General features: G+C 41.5%; 2 protein-coding genes across 6 annotated transcripts; one reads left to right on the top strand and one right to left on the bottom strand.

The window, feature by feature from the left end:
- Positions 1 to 321: 321 nt before the first annotated feature.
- Positions 322 to 17,281, top strand: RBSN (rabenosyn, RAB effector). Of its 5 annotated transcripts, none has more exons than XM_083491615.1 (12): positions 322 to 466; positions 4,191 to 4,493; positions 5,868 to 6,008; positions 6,778 to 6,878; positions 7,480 to 7,525; positions 7,604 to 7,765; positions 8,200 to 8,441; positions 9,234 to 9,304; positions 10,638 to 10,724; positions 11,282 to 11,384; positions 12,955 to 13,059; positions 13,303 to 17,281. In XM_083491615.1, exons 2-12 carry the CDS (start codon positions 4,331 to 4,333, stop codon positions 14,455 to 14,457), a joined length of 2,376 nt encoding a protein of 791 aa, XP_083347741.1. In that variant the 5' UTR covers positions 322 to 466; positions 4,191 to 4,330; the 3' UTR covers positions 14,458 to 17,281. The 5 variants fall into 5 exon arrangements, with proteins under 5 accessions (XP_083347741.1, XP_083347739.1, XP_083347742.1 ...); XM_083491616.1 differs by having other exon boundaries at positions 412 to 568; XM_083491617.1 differs by lacking the exon at positions 322 to 466 and adding an exon at positions 470 to 631.
- A 1,227-nt stretch (positions 17,282 to 18,508) lies between these two features.
- Positions 18,509 to 21,776, bottom strand: MRPS25 (mitochondrial ribosomal protein S25). Its single transcript, XM_083493382.1, has 4 exons — positions 21,529 to 21,776; positions 20,080 to 20,186; positions 19,790 to 19,877; positions 18,509 to 18,875 (listed from the first exon to the last, which is right to left on the bottom strand). Exons 1-4 carry the CDS (start codon positions 21,660 to 21,662, stop codon positions 18,683 to 18,685), a joined length of 522 nt encoding a protein of 173 aa, XP_083349508.1. The 5' UTR covers positions 21,663 to 21,776; the 3' UTR covers positions 18,509 to 18,682.
- Between the last annotated feature and the right edge of the window lie 612 nt (positions 21,777 to 22,388).

Here is a 22,388-nt window from a genome sequence, read left to right as displayed (position 1 = left end):
CAGTAGCTATGGGCCTCATCAAACCTAAATCCGGCCCTGCCCAGGGGAGCACCTGCCCGCCCACCCCAATCAGCTAAGAAGCTGCAAACCGGCTGCACCCCGTATCCTCCTACAGAGCAGCTGTTCCAGCGCCAGCGGCTCCTCCCCGCTGCCCTTTCCTAGCTCTACTATCCTGAAAGCGGGGAGGAGTCTGCAGGTTGCCCGTCATCAGCTCGGAAGGAGATGCCGCAACGGCCTCCTCGCGCCGCGTAGCTCCTCCCTCCATCTCTCGCGCCAGCCGCGGAGCGATCCGGGGCCCCTCCCTTTCCCCCATCCCATCCATTGCTCGGCGCTCGGCACCCCCAGCCCTCTCCCTGCCGCCCGGCCACTGCCTCGGCGGAGAGCCGCCCCTCCCACCCGCGCCATCGGTGCCTCGGCGCTCGCACAGCTGCCGCCCGTGCGAGGAGGAGGCCCCCTCTCCCCTCAGGTCAGTCGGGGCGGGATTCGGCCCTTCAGGTGCCGTCACTGAGGCCGCCTCCTCCTCGGGCGGGGAGGGAAACCGCCGCCGCCGCCCCTGCCCCTCGCGCAGGTGTGAGGTGGCCTCCTCCGTCCCACTTGGGGGGGATGTGGCGGGGGTCTCTGCGGTGCCGGGGTGGGTCGGGCGAGGCGGCTCCCGGGGTTGTGTGTGTGTGTGTAGACGTCGCTTTGGGTCCCCCCCCCCGCCCTGCCTTCCCATACAGTAGTTCTCGTCCATACTCCTGGGGTTGCCTCTTCCTGGGGAGCGGCGGGTGTGTTTGTTTGGGGGTGAAGACGCCCCCCTCCCCCAGCAAGGCCACGGCAGCAGCTGGAGTTCCTTCTCAGGATAAGGATTTCGGTCGCCCCCCCCAAAAAAAAACCTCCCAAAAGCAGCAAGTCTCTTTCCTGCCCCGCGTTGGCTCCTTTCCACTCGGTTTTTTTTAACGTCTGGGGTTAGATAAGAGCGACGCTGGTTGGTCCCAAGGGATGCCGCTCCTTTCCCTGACAGGTTGGCATGTGTGTGTTCGCCTTTCACAGCTGTGTGATGCGAAGAGATTAAGGAGATTAAAAAAACAAAACCACCCCAACCTCTTTCTGCATCACCTGTCAGGCAGGCAGCTGTTGTTGCCTGTGCAGGAATCCTGCTTGAACAAAAGGAAGCCTCCCCGCCTGCTGTTTCTGAGAGGTGCCTGGGCCAGCTGTGTGGGTGTGCGGCCAGATTCGCATGCCCAAAGCAGGAGGGAGCAGCATCTTGGGCCTCGCCTACTAGGAGCAGGTTTGAGGTGGTGGCGTGCCAAGGTGGAATGCACCACTTCAGTTGGCGGGTGAAGGATTGTATTTTTGGATGCTCCCCGGTGGGAAAAGGCCCTTCTAGCAAGCAGAGGGTTGTCCTAAAACCTTTCCCCCTGATGTGATAGGTTTCTGTTTACAGGGAGTCTTTTTAAACCGAGTGTTTGCCTGCAGTCCAAAGTGGTACAGGCTATTATACTGCAGGTGTAGACTCAACCCTTTCTCTTTTGTTCTGATGATTTGTATGGGGGAAGTAATTGGGAGATTCCAACTGGCTTGTAACAAACATGTCACAAAGGGCTGGATTATAACAATGATCTGAAGAAAATGGAGTGTGCGCCGTGATTTGTGTGATAGCCCAATTACACAGAATGCTAAGTTGATGAGGGAGTCGGTGTTTGTGTGTTGAAGTATTTATGGATTTCTCTTAGTTGAACTATTCTTGTCTTACAGGCTATGATTCCTTTGAAACAATGAATTGGTATCTTGCCTTAATATCTAGTTCTGTCAATGTGCATTTTTTATTTTATTTAAATCATTTCTATACTGCTTTATATTTATTTTTGAAACAGTCTTAAAGTGGTGTAAAACTTACCTTAAAACATCAAATAGAACATTGCAAATTAAAACATTGCAAATTAAAGTCAAGTGCAGAATACACATTTAAAGCAGCATGATTAACAGGAAAACAAAATCTTCCCTTAAATTAAAAAAAAAACCATTACAAATAAAAAATGCAGTAATACAATAAAACTCCAAATATACAGCATCATTAGTAACTAAACAAAATAATTGAAATGAAATCTGCTCCTATGCTTCCCCTGCCTCAGTAACCACTCACAAGTATATTCATAGCAATTTTATTTTGCAAGCCTCACTCTGCATTCCTACCAACCATACAGATAGCACAGCTAACCCTTAGCCAACCTTTTCTCACCAAGCAATCATCTTGTAGCAGATTCTAACTTTTTACTTTGAGCTAATCAAACCTGGATGTTCCTTATACCACCCTGGTTTTTTCTCCACCATATCCCTTGTGTTCAACACATGTAGAGAGAAGCATGATGAAAGAGGATGTAGGGCTGTTTGTTTGGTCTTGTCTCAAAGTCATACTGCTGTTCTGCCCCCACTGCTGCCACATTGAGCATAACCTCTACACCATGGGTGCAATAAGGCTGTCATTCTGTCATTTCTGCTTGCCAGATGGAACAATCTCCCTTCTCTCCCATCCACAGCAGATTTGGTGAGGGACCAGGAAGAGAGAGAGAGGAAAGTCTCATTGTGCTAGTGGGTGGGTTGCTGGGGTGAAGGATGACTTAAGCACAGCCCAAATTTACAGAGTAGGAATATGTTTATTGATAAAGCAGTCAAATATTGTGCAAATACTTTGCTTTGGAGAACAACCTATAAGCTTGTACACAGCCCACCCACTTCTTCCGCTCCTTTGCATTCCTTTCCTTTTGCACTTGCCAATCTTCCCCACCCTAACTGCCTTGTTTGTCTTGCCTAGTTAATGGCCTGGATGGAGCGGTTCAAAAGTGCTGAATGTTTACTAGACAAGACAAAATGTTAACCTCATCCCAAACATGTTTGAGGAGGCTCACTTGGCTTATACACATGGGCTTCTTTTAATTGGCTTCCCCATCCTGCCCCATGCTTCACATTTTATCTAAGGGAAGCAAAGTTCTGGCAAAAATGTGTTTGTATTGCCTTCTTATTTCAGAGTCATTTAGGCTGTGTACACTTGAGAGAAAATTTCATTGAATTCAATGGGACTTTCTTCTCAGTTAAAGCTCCCACATACAACACACACACACACACACACACACACACACGATTATACTGCAAAGTTTCAGGAAGGTTTAGGCTGGTCACACAGGATTTTGATGAGCCTCCTAAAAGCCCCCATAAAGGTTGCTGTTAAAAACTGGTTAATGGATTCAAGGCCACAAACAAAAAGAAGGAAGCAATTAAAAAACCAAACAAAAAGGAAAACCAATATCCAGAAGCCAGCAATATCAATGCCCAACACATTGCTGCCCATTTTGCTTTGCAGTGATTTCTGAAATTGTTTTTGAACTCTACCAAGGAAACAGAAAACCTCCCAGCAAAGCCTATTTGGGTTGTTAACATTGGGTGTTAACAAAAAAGTGCATTACTCTTGAGATAGCTCTTCCTTTTTTGTCTTTAGAGTTGATTCAAAATAATAAAAGGAGACATGAAATAAAATTCCATGGGTCGTATCCAGCAAATAGAATGAGTTCCTTCTGTGCAATTTAACTTCCACTTCCTCTTTCCCCCCAATGTAAGTCCACACACCCAAATCAGCTCAGGGTTTTAACCCAACTCTGGAGCAGATTTGGGCATAGGGGGAGGAGAAAGGAATTATAATTGTGCAAGCAGCAGTTATTCTGCTCATGCAATGACATAGCTGGATTCAACTCCATAGCAGCAGCTTGCTTGGTCTACTAAAGAAAAAAGTGTACCGTTAAAGGATTACTAAAAGATCTGTTTGTTCATATGTATTATGATAGGTTTTATATGAGGATTAGTTTTTTAAAATTGTGGACGTTGACAATTTGAAAGAAACAAGATTTGCATTTTGAATGCAATGTACTCTACATTTGGCTTGTTTAATAGACTTAGATGGAATTTTCACTTTCATAAGGTATTTCTAGAGCATCCTAATTACTGCCAGTGTTAATTTTTTTAAGCTGACATACTTATCAAATGTACATGACTTATTTATTTATGAAATGGATATGATGATTTTTAATTATGTTACCGTTGAGTGTGTATGCTGAATTTATAAATAAAAGAAGTACATAAGACTTAATAAAAGATTAGAGAAAGTTACTGAGTTAAACAGGTCATCTTATTTAAAACTGTTCCTGGATCTCTTTCAGGGCAATGTTTTGCACAAGCAACAGGAGCAAAAGCTACTTTCTTGCTATTAGCCTACTTCTCTAGTGATGAATGGCATGCCATTGTTCCACTACTGCTGAGACCTGGAGTGTGTCAGTATCTTTAGAGTCCTTGGACCACTATGGCAACGAGCTACACACCTCCATTTGATGACCCCGGGGAGGTGAGAGAGGGTTTTCTGTGCCCCCTTTGTCTGAAGGATCTGCAATCGTTTTATCAGCTTCAGTCTCATTATGAAGAAGAACATTCAAGTGAAGACAAAGATGTTAAAGGACAACTTAAAAGTAAGGAAGGCAGTAGCTGCTGACTGTTATGATGTAAAATATAACTATCCACCATATTTATCATTTGTTGACTTGCATAATTAGCAATATATCTTCTCAGAAAATATTATATGTAGAAGGGTATATGTTTTTGAGTTACACAAAACTTCATTAGGAAGAATAGAAATGCAAATAATGTTCAGTTATACAAAGTAGAAAGTTGGTTACAAATGCATAATTTTCATTCATTTCTGATAGCACAACTGACTTTAGGCCATGAAAACCTGATATAGGGTTACAAAATATTGAAATGTTTTAGCTATTCAAAACTTTGGAGAACTTTTCCTTCATTAAAAGAATTTAATTAGCATTTACTAAGGATTAAATACATCTTGATGTCATTTGGATTTGATTTTAGTATACAATTCCTTATAGAAGGCTTTACAGAACAATGCTATTATGGTCTTGCTGGTGTTAGCAGCTGTTACACTTACTTAGAAGAAAAACTGTACCTTAAGGGTTTGCACATATTTCTGCCCCCAAGGACAAGGATATACACAGCCATATTGCTTCTAGTTCAGGAGTACTCCTGTCATAGTGATTTTGACGTATCCACCTTTGCTCAATGATGCTTTCAAACACTGAGAGTGTCTTTTGGGAATGGCATAGGAACTAGAGCTTAGTAATTGTACAATTTCAGCCATTGAATATACAAATTAGTAGCAAGAGCTGAATAATAGCTTAAGCTATAAAAATACAAAAGAAATGTAATGTGTTCAATCACTAATTATGGGTTACTTTTTCCTGTTTAAATAGCCAAGAACTCTGTAGTCAGTTCACAGTGAATTGCAAAAGCAAGCAGTTGTGTTGAAGTGCTAATTTTCTTCACTTGTTACAAGTTGTTTCCCAGTTCTTTGAAGCGTTATTAAATGCGTCATTGTTCTACCTTTATAAAGTGCTCTTGTATTTTACTTTGTCCGGTGTTCTGTTTCACAAATTGCTTTCCAAATTAAGGCTGTCTCTGGATACAGAACATTCCTTTGAGGTGCCAATAATTGGACTGCCTGATTAACTAGCACATTTGTATTCTCGTCAGGTTGAGCCAGGTAGAAGTATTTTATTGGGATTGTATTCTTGTGTGAAGCATTTACACAGGTCTTCTCACCTTCAGGACTTCCCCCCACCAAACTTGTAATTGCATTCCTCTGAGAAGGTAAAACATGATTCTGGTGGTCAACAGATGCAGGAGGTGGGAGGCAGAACGGTCAGTTATATTGCTCAAAGTCTTAGAGGCAAATACCTCAAGGAAGTTTGGAAGAAGATGGGTAACTCTTACAAGGATGCTTAAATAAGTGTTTGTGTGTGTGTAATATGTAGCATTTGATCTTCTTTCAGATCTGGTCCAAAAAGCTAAAAAAGCAAAGAATAAATTGTTGAAACGAGAAGATGACCGAACTGATGGAGGGCCTCAGGAACGATATGAGTCTTACAGCTATGGTGGAGTGGATCCATATATGTGGGAGCCCCAAGAATTAGGTAAACAGTCAAGAATGATGCAAATAATGCACAGCTTTCACTGGGAAGCCCCCTGATCTCCACTGGAATCTATGCATAATGATGCAAAGTTGTCAGGAATTAATAGAACTTTTAAATAGAAGATATACTTGAAACACTAGGGCCACAATCCAGTGCAAAACTATACACACACTTAAGCTCTATTGCTTAATTGCTTGCTTTGTTCTTAAACATTTTTGCTTAGTTTTGTATTTGATTGAGACCTAGGATTACATTGCAGTGCAAATAGAAAATATGTAATAGTGTTGTGCCATTGATTGTTTTAATGTAAGAAGCTCCACCATGACTGCAAGAACTTGTGGCATGCTAGTATGTGAAAAAATATATTTTTAGTAAGTTGGGCTTGACCAGTAATTGAGAGATGAAGACTGTAATCCTGTACCCACTTACCTTGGAGTAAGCCTGATTGAACTCAGTAGGACTTGCTTCTAACTAAATATGTATGGGATTGTACTCTAGTAGCTTGTAGTAGCCAGGGAATGTTGCTGCTGTTGTCTTCTGAAATCATATAGGCAGAAATAAAGAGCAGTATTTCATCAATAAAAAACACAACAGAATGTAGTTACACATGTGCACAGAACACTATGGTGAAAACATATCATTTCATTTTTTAACACTGAATTTCAGCCTAAGAGTGAGAGAGAGGAATAATAACATGTTAAACTGCCTTTTAACTAAGAATATAGAGTTGAATGACTTTGGCAAGTTTTCTAACAGTGTTTCTTACCAGGTGCTACGAAGAGCCATCTTTCTGATTTTAAGAGACACAGAGCAGCCAGAATTGATCACTATGTTGTGGAAGTCAATAAATTAATAATCAGGTTAGAAAAGGTAAATGGGTTACTCTTGCATTTTTCACATAAATGTGTGGAAGTTCATTTTAAACTATATGCTACAACAGTATTGCTTCTGATGTGTGGAGAATAGTTTTGTTTGGATCACAATTTCAAGTGAACTGACTAATAGGTGGATTAGAATCCTTTGGATTCCACATGTCTTCAAATATTGCTTGGTTGTAGCCTTGAAACTGCCTTGGTTGCTCTGGTAGAATACATTTTTGGAAGAGAGATGGCTGGGGAGTGACCCCTGTTTGTTTGCCTTGGTCTCTTTGCAAATTTTGATATTGTTGACCACAGTACCCTTTTGAAGTAGTTGTGGGAGGTGGGGGATTAGGGACACTGTATTATAGGCATTCAGCTCTGAATTTTGAGGCTTCTTCTTTATTTTTTCCTTCTCTGTTAGAAGGACAATAACATCTGCCCAATACCAAGATAAGTGACGTAAAGGAATGCTCAGGGAAAGATACTGATTTTAGCGAAATAAATTTAGGAAAGCAGACCTTGTAATATTTTTGAGTCCTGTGCTGAACTGTTGTAAAGAGTTCTCTAGTAGAAAACTTGTATTAAGACCTTTGGTTTTAATATTTTTACAGCTTACATCCTTTGACCGAACCAATACAGATTCTGCAAAGATAAGAGGTAGGTGCAAGCATGTTCGACCTTTGCTAATTTGGATTTCATTAGTGATGTTCGATAGATTTTCTCATTCTATTCCAGCAATAGAGAAGTCTGTTGTGCCTTGGGTTAATGACCAGGACGTGCCATTTTGTCCAGACTGCGGTAACAAGTTCAGCATAAGGAACAGACGTCACCACTGCCGCCTTTGTGGGTCTATCATGTGCAAGAAATGCATGGAACTGGTCAGCCTCCCATTTGCAAGTGAGTGCAGTGGTATAGATGTCTTGGACCCGTGTCTCTGATGCCGGAACTAACTTTCTCAGGTGGGGGGGGGGGGGTCTGTGGAGCTGAGAAGCGGGGGGGGGGGGCAAGGCCCAGTCAGACCAGCTTCAGGCAGGTAGGGATGGTTGTCGGGGTTTTTCTGGAAATCCTAGATTTACAGTTTTTCTTATAAATGGCTATCTAGGACATAAACCTCACTTAAGGGCTCTAAAGGCTAAAGATGGTGATGTGGGGGGTCCTGATTTAGTTCTTTCTAGCAACTGTGCTATAAAATGGGCACTTGATATTTCCTTTTTATGATGAGTTACTGGAGTTGAGCTGAACTGAATTTTTGAACCCATGTTCAAGACCAGCGTTCTGTTGGTTGGACCGTTGGCTTGTAACCATTATATCTTCTGGATGTATCATTCCAGGCAAACTCACCACTGCTAGCAAGGAAGCCTTGGCCTCTCATACTAGCCCAAACTGCTCACCCAACAGCATTCAGGGCTCTCGCCGTGGCAGCATCAGTAGTGTGAGCAGTGTGAGCTCTGTCTTGGATGAAAAGGATGATGATCGCATCCGCTGTTGTAGACATTGTAAAGACACTCTGCTGAAAAGAGAGCAACAGATTGATGAGAAAGAGTACACACCAGACATCGTGAAACTTTATGAGGTAAAATGACACTAAACAGGAACTGGAAGTGAAGTGGGATTTTCCAGTATCAGTAACTTAAGCAGTATTATTATTATTATTTATTATACAATATACTAGGTGCTGTTCAGCTTAAAAACAAGATTGGCCTGTTCCAATGACATGTAATTTCCAGCTAAATACTTCTAAGGAATAGGAAAGAGGAAGTTAGTTTAACTTCATAGTTTTAAAGAAAGTTTTCACCTGGTATTTTTAAGTGGGTTTCTTTTAAAGTTGGGTTGGCTGAGAAAAATGTATAAAAAAATTGTAACTGAAACTGTTTACTCTGATACAGCCCAGATCCAGTTCTGGTCCTGGCTATTAACAGATACAGCTTACTCATCTAAGCCTGCAAATAAATTGATTAAAACATTCCAGTTGCCTTATAGCCTCAGAGTAAACTGGTTTTGTAACTTTTCAGAAGAGAGACCAGTTACTGACAAAGTTATCTTAACAGAGGTGCAATCTGAACCATGTTTACTTGTAAGTAAGTCCTACTGAATTTAGTGGATCTTACTTCCAGGTAAGTGGGCTAAAATTGCAGTCTTAGAGATCTTAATTAGAAATGATTTCAAAATCTGGAGTTCCACATTTAAAATCTGAGACCTGGTCTCCCGAAAGAATAGATCTTGATTCTCTGGATAGCAACTACTACCAAATATTAAGTTGTTACACACAGAGGACAGGAAAAATTGAAGGCATGTGAAGCAATTGTGTATCTGATTTGTTGCTATAAACTTTATTTTAATCTATTAATTTTATTGATTAAAAAAGAAACTTCGACTTTGCATGGAAAAGGTTGACCAGAAGGCCCCAGAATACATAAAGATGGCAGAATCTTTAAAGTAAGCCTATTCATTTTTAATAAATATGTCTTTAATATTTAATGTTCAAGAAGAAAGAAGCTTGTATTGTCCACACACACACACACACACACACACCATTAAAGTCTGGTTGTAGTTTCATATTAATGGATGGATATAAAGAAAAAGGAAATTGTGAGGGGTGGGAGGATGCTTGTGGGCATGATGCATAAACTCCAGTCAGCAGATTAGAAAAATCAATATTCTTTTATTCCCCTCCACATTATGCTCAAGATGCATTCTGGCGAACTTGAAAGCTAGCTCGCTACTTCGACATCTCAGTAGGTCTTGATAAAGTTATTACCCTACTATTGCTTTCATCCCCCCCCCCCCGCCCTGCAGTGGATCAAATTGGCTACCTAGAATTTTTGTCATATTAACAGACTATGACCCAACACAGATGTCACTTCCAGATTCTGTGAAGTCCTTCTGAGGTTATTTTTAACCTCACCAGCTTTGTGTGATGCATACACAAATGTATTGTCTGAATTTGCCCTTATCCTGTTCTCCTACTTTTTCTCTGTGCTAAACTGACTTTTTCGTTTTACAATTTTATATTGGAAACCACCCTGTGATCCTTGGATGAAGGATAGAAATTTAATAAATAAAATAAAATTCACTGCAAAGTCCAGTGCTCAATAGTTTGATCTGAGATGGGACCGGTAGCAGGTCTTTTAACATGAGAACTTGTTCACTTGCAAGTTATTCATCACACAAAACCGATATGTAAAATTGTTGTTATGTAAGCAATTTTTACATTATCCAAAAGTATGAACTGCCGTTCAGATAATAAACGTAAAAAAAGTATTGTTAATGCTTCCTGTGTTAGCACTGTCAGAGGAATATTTCCACATTTCTGAGTTAGTAAAGATGCTACATAGGGTTTTTCTCTCTGTGCTTTAACTTTGTTGTTTTTGTAAAGTGTGTTTGTATGTGTTGGATGTTGTGAAACTCAATGGTATCGGCAGGCCTGATGAACATGAGGCAATTTTGTTTGCTATCATATAAGTGTCTGCACATGCATCATTACCTTTGTTACCCCCCAAAGAAGAGCCCTTGAAATAAATCTGTCCCAGCTTCTGAGGTTTCATCTTCTTGTTAACTATGAACAACACATTTTCAACTTCTTGTGCTTAAAGTGTCATACCTAGAAAGTGCCACCTTGGCAAGCTTTTAACGTAGGGCCTTGGCTCAGTTTTGATGATGGAACTCTGCCTCGTTTCTAAACACGTTTGCTGAAACTGGTGCACTGGTATAAGCTTCAACAAAACCACTTGCCAAGGTAATTGTGGTAACAATGCATGTTTTCTTCCAGTGTTGGGGAGACAACTTACAGTCTGGAACATGCTAACAGTCTTAGGATGGAGGTGCAAAAAATGTATGAGTTAATAGATGCTCTAAGGTAAGTGACGGAACTCAAAAGAGGGGATTTCTGCATTTGTATTTTGATTTTTGTGCTTAATCTTTTTATATTGTTGCAGACTGCCTTGAAATCAATTTTGAAGGTGGTGTTGTATAAGTAAATGAATATGAATTGCCTTAGACCACAATCCAAGCATACTTAAAGACAAAAAATTTCAGCCAATAAATTTTGATTGTAGTTTGTATTGTGATCTTAGTTGGGAAATATATGGCTCAAAGACTTAGTATGTTTTAATCAGTCAGTGCCCAAAAGAAGTAAAACTGATTTGATTGGGCTACTTTGTGCATTTTTTTCTTTGTGTGTGCATGACAATACAGTCCTGTTGTTGGAGAGTTCATGAATGTCAGTGACAAAATACTGCGATGAAGTGTGTACTGCAAGCAATGCTAATCTATCCGTTTAAATAAAGCTACCTACAATTTACATTATTGTAACTGGGACAACATAACCAGGAAGACTATTTTATATGCTTACATATTGCTCATAGTTGACTGTTAAGTTTGTATTGCTGATACACTTGTGTTTTTTGGGTTCAGCAAGAAGATTTTGACTCTGGGACTGAATGAAGAACCACAACCTCATCCCCGAACATTGCAGCTTCAGAGAATGATCAGATATTCAGCCACACTTTTTGTTCAGGTAGGTCATCTAGGAGGAAGGAGTAGCTCTTAGGTATACAGGACACAATATGACATACAAATGTTGCAGATAAATATTTTGCAGGATGGTCTAAGTTAGGGGTGGGAAACTTAAGGCCTGGAGGCCAAATGCCTCTCTCTGTGGCCTTTAGAGTCTCACCAGGCTGCACTCTTTACCAGCCTTGTTCCACATTCTCAAGTTCTGTTGCTCTACTGGAATGTATTCTTTAACTCTTTTAATTCCTTTTGCTTACCAGGATAGAGATAATCTTGCTTGCTTGCCAGGCAGCTAGCTTTACTTTTAGCTAACTAAAAGTATTTGAAAGTTACTTGAGTCACAGTGATTGAAGCACTGGTACTTTATGTACATTTGAAGCTGATCTAAACTTCACCCATGGTGCATTTGGGCTTTAGAGAGACACAGACAAACAAACCCGTGACTTAACCCAATGCATAATTAAGGCTCAATCTTATACACTTGTGTCTGGGAGTAAAGCAGATTTTGCTCTGAGGCTTACTTCTGAGTAGATGTGCATAGGATTGCACTGTAAGCCTCACAGCTCAGTGACCCAGATCAGTGATAGTAGGAACATCAGAGTTGGTGAGAGTCTTTAACATCTTCTTTGACTGCTCCAATTTTTAACAGATGAGCCAGGATCCACATTCCATCTAGCATGTGCAAAGGAGAAGCCACACTTCCTAGTGAAAAGTTGCTTTTGGTGCTGCCTGGGAGCACATATACTGGGAAGGGGCTGCCCCCCCCCCAGCTCAGTGGTAAGAACAGTGGTAGCAGGAACACCAGAACTAAGCAGAAGTGTAATATGTCATTCTTTTCCTCTTGCCTCTTAGCTGTCACACCACTGTGTTAATATTGACTTGTAAGTCACATTGGGGATTTTTTAAGTCAAAAGGTGATTTTTATTTTTTTTTACAAAAGCAAGCTAAGATAATTAGGAGCTTCACTCCAGGTGCCTCTACCCTAAGAGATTTGGTGGGTGTAAGAGGCAGAGCTCCTTTACAATATCCTCCCCAGATACCTTTTTTCTGGCACTTAAGCTTTTGTCTTTTAGATGTCAGATACTATTATATTTTAAAAAACTTTTAAGCTGAGTTGATCTATTGATTTTAATGCTTTTGGTCCAGATAGATTGAATGAGTGGAAAAGTTGCATGAGAGACAGCCCTGCTGAATTCCTCCAAATTTCACATCATGCTGCAGACCCCACCCGCACCCCACCCTGTACCATCCCAGAAGCCCCTCAATGTTCAGAAGCAGCCTTTTTTGCAGAGGGGGGAGCACAGGGAGCTGTAGTGCATAGGGGAGCCAGGTATGCCCCGTTTCCTGAAAAGAATTCCACTTGACTTGTTTTTGATCCAACTTCTTGTATTGTAAGCTGCCTTGACCATATTTGATGGAGAAGTGTTTAATTTGTCCCCCCAACCCCCCCCCAAAACAAATGTAAGTATAACTATTATATGTTATGTATTTTGTGCCGCTTCCTGTTTCTGAAACTTGAGAGCTTGATAGCCCATCCCTTTTTTAAAAACAATATTTTGAAAATATTTCCTCAGGAAAAATTGCTTGGTCTGATGTCATTACCAACCCAGGAGCAATATGAAGAACTGAAAGAGAAAAGGAAACAAGAACTGGACAGAAAACTGCAGATGGAGAGACAGGTAAATATTTCAGTCAGTATTGAGACACCTTTCTAAGAGTTGTTTTATATCTGTATGTTGATTAAAACTAATGGCTCTTTAATATCCTGTTGAAAGTCTTGTATGCCATGTTCAATGAAGTAAGTGGGTCATACTTCCATATAATGCAAATAGGAGCAAACGAATACAACTAATCCTTTGCAACTTTAAATGTTATTTCCACACCTGCTTTATTTATTGGTTTGTTTGTTTACATGTGACTAGGCAACACTTGAAACGCAGAGACGAATGGAGGAGAAGCACACGGACTATGCTTCCAGATCTTTGGTAGCATCTAACGGTGAGGTGTCCCGGCCAAAACGGGTTGCAGTAAAGAAAGCTGAAGGTTGGCTGCCCACTGCGAACTTATCTCGCCAGCAGGAACTCACAGACCCACTTCTGCAGCAGATTGACAATATAACATCCTTTATTAAACAAGCCAAAGAAGCAAATCGTCTCGATGAGGTCCAGATGTTGCAGGAAAACCTGCGACAACTTCAGGATGAATACGATCAACAGCAAACTGACAGAGCTATTGAGCTTTCTAGAAGGCAAGCCGAGATGGAGGAGATGGAGAGGGAACAATTGCAGATCCTTTGTGAAAAGGAATGGGAGAGGGAACATAAAAAACGAATGTCTCAGCACTCACGGACACGTTCCCTGGATTTCAGAGAAGTGAAGCACAGTAAGTTAGAGATTGGGAAGGAGAGCATAAACCAAATAGCACAGGCTTTGGACCTTGATACTACTCAGAATACAAGTAACCCAGCCTCTAAAGCATCTTCACCATGTGGTGGTGACAAGCTCCAAGCGCAAGAGAGCCCAGTCTTTCCCGGGCAATTTGTAGAGATCCAAGAGCATGACAGCGTAATAGAGCAAAATAAAAATGTTCCCATAAACCCTTTTGAAGATGTGCCAGTAATTAGCACTCTAAAGAGGGAACCAAATAATCCCTTTGCTGAAGATTCCTCCACAGTGGCTCCCTTGCCCACCCAAACCTTGCACAGTGATAAAAAAGAATATAACCCATTTGAAGACGATGAGGATTGTCATCAAGCAAATGGAATAGCTGTCAGTGCTCCAAATCCCTTTAAAGATGCTGTTGGAAATCCATTCCGTGTGCTCACAGTTCGTCAGGAATCTGGAAATCCATTTGAGGAAATGTCTTCCTCCACGAATCCTTTTGAAGAGGATGATGATAATGAAGTGTCAAGGGAAGACATCATAGAAGAGGAGCTACTGCTCCAACAGATAGATAATATAAAAGCTTATATTTTTGATGCCAAACATAGCGGGCGGATGGATGAGGTTGAGGTGCTGACTGAGAATTTGAAAGAACTGAAACGCACACTAGCAAAACAGAAGGAGAAATCCAGCTAGTTGCTGTTTCCATGCACATACAACTTTACAGTTCTCTGACTGTCCCAGAGGCAAAGGCGGGCAGGTGGAATTAAAATGCAAGAGGGAATTTTGGGATTGACTCTAATTGTCTGCACTTTGGCGTGGGTATTTCCACTATTATTCAGACTTTGCTAATACTGTCCACACTATTATGATTTTGTAAAAACCTAAAACTGTGTCACAGACCATTTACAAATCTAAAACCTATCACAACCAGTTTTTATCACAACCTAACCTCTTAACATTGTCATGCTTCTTGGCATTCCTTTTATTTCAGATGCAAACTCTGTAGACTAATACGGAAACGGATGCTTTAGGTGCAGGAAAATACAATCCTTCCCTCTGTGTTTGGTTGTTGCAGTATTACGGACAGGCCTTCTAAGCTGGCTTTTCCACTAATAAGGGATCCAGAGTGTCTGGTAAATTCTGTGTCAAGCATGAAATAAGATGGTGCCTTTAGCAAATGTGTGTAACTGCCATATATGCTAAGGGCAAGTGTTAAAAAGCAGGTTGCTGAGATGCAGTGTGACCTGCACAGTACCAAGGCCAATGATCTGACTGTGCAATACAAAAGATAATATAAAGGGATTTTAAAGTAGATTTGGGTAGATGTGATGTTATAGACATAATATCTGTTTTAGAAAATGTAAACCCCAATGAACTTCTGTTCCCTCCATCACCTGTTTTTTCAGGGCTTTTTTATTTTAATAGCTTCCTCTAGCGAACCCTGGGAACAGCACCTTTTGTTGAGGGTGCTGATTTTTCTTGTTGCTTTCTCTCAGAAGTTGCAATTCTCAAAATTCCCTGGCTAGCGGAAATGCTATGACTGTTAAAACGATAACTGCAGCATATGCATGCAAAATGGGGGGGGGGGGAGGAGAGACCAGTTATATACTATAAGGAAGTCTGATTTCAATGGAAAAGCAAACTGTTAGCCAACTATGATCTGATCATGTGAAGATGGCCTTCCCACAAGTTTTAAAACAACACTTAGCTACCTCTCTCAAGGTTTGACACCTGTTTTGAATATAAAATACTGTTCCCTTTATTAATCCAGAATGGGAAAAAGATCATGGTGTGTGTTCCAGGAGAGCACAAAACTCAGATGTTTGGGAGCTTAATCTACCAGCCATTGTTGCTGTGTAGTTTCTGTTATTGCTGTGGAGGGTCTGTGCAAGCCCATACCCTGTCAAACTAGAGGCTGTGAAGCAGCATAGCTTGGGATTGGGTGGTTAATTTTTCCATATTAAAAACTGGTTAATTATGTCCTTTGGATATTTCTTTACTCACTGGATATTTCCAGTTCAAAATATGAACTGGAATTTTTGGGAAAAGTATAAAAATAATTGTATGTAACTGAAGGGCTATCAAACAATTTCTGGTTTCAGTTCTGCTGAATGAACATGATTTGGTCACATTTGATGATTTTTTTAAGAATGAAGAGCAATTTGAATGTCACACATGAGAGCTGACTCCTGAGGATTATTATGGACTGCTAGAAATCAAATTTTGCTTCATTCATGAATGGGGGAAAGGCCCAGCCATTGGGACCTGAGTTAGCTTTGCTGTGTAAAATAATTTAATTTTCACGCATTCAAAAGCGTTGGCTTAAATACTACAAACAGAAACAAGGGATTAATCCAGGAGTAGCAAGACACTAATAGCTGGTTCAGGATTTCTAAACCTGAACAGTAATTCAAACTGTTGGGGTTCCAGAAAAAAATGTTTACAGAGATGTGTTGTTACTTGGGGGGGGGGGGGCTTAATATGGTCAAGAGTTAAAGTAGCACTTTACGGAATCAATTCTATATATCTTCTTTATTTGGGGCATGGCTTTAGGCGATTTAGTAAAACCCCCATTCCTTCTAGTTTCCCTTTCATTTGATTTTTCTGTCTGCTGGGAGGAATGTGCTCAGTTACATAACTTAATATACATAGTATTGACTAAAACTGTTTCAGTGGTAGCTTTGGTGGGCCGGGGTAGGAGGAAAATGAGCTCAGCTTCAAAATTAATTTGATTTACAAAGTATTGACTAAAACTATGTCAGCTTGTTTAAAAAGCACTCAGAATTGTGTTGAGCCATCCTGTGGAAACAGACCTGAAGACAGCTATGAGGACAAGAGTACTAAGGGCAGATGGCCTAAGAATTTAAAGCCATCTTTTTCTTTTTCCTAATTGGAAATAACTGGGATTGGGCTTGCGGAACAGGTGCACCTAACAAATCTAACAGGACAGGCTATTATCGGGTAACCAGAGATTTGTAGTAAATAAAGAAATTTATGTATATAGCTAAAGTAAGCAAGCACCACAGCTTTTATGTGACTACCAGCTAAGGAGCAGTGGTTTGTCTAAAACAAAACCATCTATATACTTTATTCTAGGCAGCAAGACACCAGACTTAACTGGAATACTTTGTATATCCCAGCCAAAATGAATGTTTCAGTGGCTTTTTGTTTTTTTTACATTTAAAATATGTTTCCTTGTTACATCAATTCTGCCTTGTTTTTAGGTACTCTGTAGTCTAATACTCTTTAAAGACATAGTATTGATGTATTTTTACTAGTAACTATGTTGGTTTGTAGCTCCATGACTGCAAGTCAATGTGAAATGTAACTAGCCTTCTTGATAGGATGGTGGTAGACTCACATTTTGACAGCCTTCCATTTGTACTACTGAATTTACACTATGAAACAGAACAAAACCATGCCATTGTGAGAATTAACATTAAAGACATCCATTTATACACTTGCATGCACTACTCTTAATTTGCAAGCTTTGAAGAAATAAAATAACATATTGGTTTGTATGTGTGATTTATTTCTCATGTTAAATAAGAGGCCCAAGTCAGCTGATGCACTCTCAATAGGCCCCTTCCCTTTGAGGTTTCAGCATCTTCTGTGGCCAGTGTGTGTATATGGGCCTCCCTGGGCTATGGGGAGTCCTCTCCTTAGGATTTCCCCTGAGAACAAAATTAATACTTTTGTAAATTTATGCATGGTGCCATTTTAGGTACATAGCAACAGCAATTATAACTTGAACATTGCAAATAGAGGGAATGGTGTGTAGCATCGTCTGCTTATAAGTTGGCAACCCACCTCTGAACTGGTTGTTGGCTGAAGATAAAGCTTCTTCGTAACATCAGCTTTAAATGATACTTTTTTCTTGTACAAACATAAAGTAACAAAATACAGAATGGTTCTTATTTACAAACGGGCCTCTTCATAGTATAGGCGATACATCTACATATTGAGATTTAGCAAGGAGCTAAGAACAGCCTTAGCCAAAACGGGGGGAGAAATGCAGTAAATTTTAATGCCAAGTTTTCTCAAGGCCCTATGGTTTTGAATAGAAAAGAATATATTTTGACTAAACTGCCTCCACCCAGTAGCTCTTGTGTTTTTCATATGGGGCAGCTCAACCTATTGCCAGCAAAAGCAGTTTGGGGGCTGGTTCAGTTTTGTTACTTCACTCTAAACTTTAATTTCCATGCCGTGACAATTTAATTCCTGCCACATGTACATTACACAAACCTGCCTCATTCATGCTAGTTGGATAGACAGGCAAGGAGAATGACCAGCCCTGAAGTCTAGCTAACCACTGGAGATCTTTTTAGCTACCTTTGTTGCCTGGGACTTTAGCAGGCATTATTCACTCTTTAAAGCATGTATTTGCTTTTATAAACACTAAAAGCTTGTTTCTTTTTAAAGACATCCTGTTTAACCATAAGCATCTCTAGGAAGTTAAGCGGGCACCCAATACAACCCATACCCTGCCCTCTTCCACTGCTCCTACAGATCTGCAGCATACCCAAAACTTGCACATAATCCAGAGATTTGTTAAATCCAGAGCCTTCACCTGTCCTCCCAAGACCAGGCACATATCATATAGACAGGATTCTGTATTTGGATGGTTTTATGTTACACAAAAAAAGCACACGATTCATTAAACCAGGGTTTGACCAAGATGTGTTCTCCTTTGATTTAAAAACAAATGGCAAACATGTATATTCACAATCCAGTCCATCACAAGAACAATTCCAGAATTTATTTAAAAGATTCATCCTTACTTGTTTTAAGTAAGTCCAGATATTTTTCTGTTACTTAAATGGTGGTTTGTAAAAAGACCAATGTGTTGTCATCAGTGTTAAGATGCCCACTTTCTTGTCAGTCTGAATGCTTTTACTGCCTGCTGTAGAAAGCTGGCTTAGGAAGCAGCACTCTCTTTCATGGCAGTTCTATATTTCCCAGTCATCTCCTTTGGTAATGGCACTTTACCAGGGCAGGGAATTTGGCCTTCAATTTCACACATGCATTCCCGCAAGTGGTACTTTTTGGGGCCAAACGTTGCGGGATGCCGTAGCTTCATTTTCTCTTGCGCTTCTCCCTGCAGTGTTTCCCTACAAAAGAAAAAGAAAGAAATTTGGTGTAAGGACAAGAAGTGCTAGACAGGGATCAATGCATTGCAACAATCAAACTAGTTCACACATAATTCTTGAAAGTACAGTTGAGGCACCTGTGTTCCTCCAGATGTTGGGAGTGCAACTCTCTTGACCAAACTGGCTATGGCTATTAAAAGTCCCCAAACCTGGAAAGCCAATGGTTCTTCCTCTCCTCTCATGCATTTAATAGCAAATTATAATTGTTAACAATTACTTCCTCTATCACAGATGATTGTTTGGTGTTTGACATGCTGCCTCCCTTCATTTCATGTTTTATGTCAAAACTGCTGGGAACACATAACTGCTGTAATAATAGTTCTGCCCTTGAGTGCTTAGGGCTTCTCTCGATATTAAAGCTGCTCCAAGTCTGCTGTGCTACTCATCTAGCATCACAGGGCTGTATAGCCCTAGGACTGTATGGACATTAATCACTGCTAAGCTTGACTTCTCTAAGCTCCCCAATATTTGAACATTTTGGGAAGTGCTGCAAAACCTTTATCCACAACAAGCATCTAATGTAAGCTTGTAATTAGCAGATTACCTGGAACAAGTAAGCATTGCCTCCAGGTGACCAGGCTTTTGTAAATTTAAAGAATGAAGGTGTTTTTTCCAGCCTTCTCGGGCCATCAAGTGGTGCCCATAAATGGCTAATAAGGTCATTTATGACAAAGGATATGTGGGCTACATACCAGAAAGCTTATTTTAGGGTCCAGAACTCAAGCCTGCAGGAGGATGGAGTTTTAATAACATGTTTGTGTGCATTTAAAACATTGCCTTTATCCCAGTCCAATTGAATGGGGTAGACTCAAAAGTTTGGTTCTACAGCCAAAAACAAGCAGAGCCATATATGTATGTGTGTGTGTTTTACTTACTCGCTTTTACCAAGAACTTTCTTAACATGTTCTGCGATCTCTTTGTTAGTCTTCTCTTCCACATCAACCAGGACTTGCTCTCCAGTATCTGCAGAGGAGAGAGCATGACAGGGTATCTACAGGCAGCTGTCTCAACCAGGATGCTCTGAAGACACAGTCTCCTTTGGAGAGTGGCACTACCCCTTATTTGCCCACCTGTCAACTGTCAGTCTTGGGAAGATGTTTGCCTAAGCAGAAGGTATTCCAATGCACTTCAACAAAAGCTAAACAAAACCATGCATGTTACTTACCTAAATAGAATTTTAAGAATGGCGATGGTGTCATGTTCTTAAACATCACAATCTGAAGCCAAGGGTTTTTGTACTGAATCTGAGGTATGTTGAAGAACACAAATTTTCTGTGGAAAGAGCAGGAGAAAAGTAAGGAAGACAGTGGATGCACTCAGCCTTTTAGAATATGAATTCAGTGAAACTTAAGACTCTTGCCAAAGAAAAGGAGAAAAAGGCAGCTCTGTGTGTGAGAGAGAAAAGGCATCAGATTCAGGAGGCAGGAACCCAAGCTCAGAGGTAGTTTCCCTCACCCTCCAGTATGTCTCATAGCAGACATATCCGCATAAGCAATGCCAAAACAGTGGGCATGTTAATCAGTTGCTGAAAAACCAAAATGTCCATGAACACTGAGGAAGAGTAACAAATTTACTGTGGTGTAAATAAAAGCCACAGGGAGCCAATATGATGCAGTGGTTATATTGAGCTAGGATGACAGCCCTGGTTCAAAGCCATACTCAACCCTTTGAGGCTTTCGAGATGGTAACTGGCTCAAGTTACTTCAAAGGGTTGTTGTGAAGATAAAATGGAAGGGTGAACTGCATGCACCACATTAAGGTCTTGGAAAGAAAGGTGGGCTGGGCATTATTTTATTTATTCATTTCATAAAATGTATACACCACTCAATTGCTAAAAAATAACATCATCAAAGAGGTTCACAAAAAGGAATAACAATAACAACAGCAACCTGTCACTTCATCTAACTGTATGAGGAAACTGTGCAGTCTCAAAGTAGGCCGAGAAACATTAAAGGAACATTAAAGGTAAAGGTAAAGGACCCCTGACAGTTGAGTCCAGACAGTTGAGTCTGGGGTTGCGGCGCTCATCTCGCTTTATTGGCCAAGGGAGCCAATATTTGTCCGCAGACAGTTTTTCCGGGTAATGTGGCCAGCATGACTAAGCCGCTTCTGGCGAAACCAGAGCAGTGCACAGAAACGCCATTTACCTTCCCGCCGGAGTGGTACCTATTTATCTACTTGCACTCTGATGTTCTTTTGACCTGCTAGGTGGGCAGGAGCTGCCCAGAAAGCAGGACTAGATCTAATGAGCTTGAACTACAAGAAGGCAGATATTTCAGTTGACCATTGGAAGAAACTTGTTGGTATCAGAGGAGCTAGGCAATGGAGTGGGTGGGTAGGTAGACATCTCTGAGAGGTCTTCCTGTTCCGGATTTATCCCGCACCGGAGCAGGCCATGGATAAGGATGGCCTGCGCGGGATCAACTCCAATCCCGTATCTAGCAGTTCCCCTACGCCAGGGGGGCAGCTCGGCTTGCCTTGGGGCTCGTTCCCCAGCCCCTGCGCGAAGCGCACGGCGAGCGCTTCAGCAGCGTGGCGAGCGCGGAGAGATGCGCAACAATCCCTGGGACAGGGGGACGGAGGGAGGCTCCTTGCTCGAGGGGTCCCCGCTCACCTGGCTCCTTCGCTGAGAGGCCCCCTCGTGTTGTAGTTCACCGTCATCACCTTCACGGCGTCCTTGAAGATGATGTCGCCCTGGCTCAGGTACTGCAGCGTCCTGCGGATGGGGAAGCGGCCTTTCATCGGCATGGCGGCGGCAGTCCTGCGCGCACCGCGTAGCCAAAGGCAGCGGCACGAGTCGGCGGCGGCGCAACTTCCTTGCTCCGACCCACCCGGACGGGAGAGGAAACGGAGCGCCGATCGCAAGGGGATGCGGGAAGTGTAGTTTCCGGGAGCGCGGAGGAGGAGGCGGGACGAGTCGGAGGGCACGGGATCGGAAGAGGAAGGCTGTTTACACTGCGATCGGGGGCTGTTTACATTGCGATCCGAGAGAATAGTGAGCGCAAAACACCTAGAACTGCGCAAATGGAGAGGCATTCAGTAAAATGCACAAACGCGCATTCCAGACGTTCGGCTGGCGGCGCTGATTTGCAACCACCGGCATTGTACTACTGTATTTGAGTGCATGGGAAAGTTACGCAGGCTGTTCTCACAACTTTGCGCTGCACGAGATCCTGTTCTGATGCTGGAAATGCTTCGGCTCGTTTGTAAAGTTTGAAGGGCCGCTTCAGTACAAGGCCGAGTTTTCAGCATTGAAGTAAATGAACTAGGAGGGCAAAGCTTTGATTTCCAAAAAAATCTAGTACCAAATTGAGTATGGCATCTTTCCCCTATGGAACCACGTTTTTTTCTTAAACATACCCTAAATAATATATGGTGACCCTGATCATATGTGGAGAAAGCCAGCTTCTGTTAAAATAAAAATCCAAAAAGCAAGGTTCTCAAAATGTGGGAAAAAGGAAATGCATCTCACAC

The sequence above is a fragment of the Podarcis liolepis genome (assembly GCF_965112155.1).
Source record: "Podarcis liolepis genome assembly, chromosome: 2".
Lineage (NCBI taxonomy): Eukaryota > Metazoa > Chordata > Lepidosauria > Squamata > Lacertidae > Podarcis > Podarcis liolepis.
The sequence above is the reverse complement of the archived record's forward strand: the minus strand, read 5'-3'. Positions and strand labels throughout refer to the sequence as shown.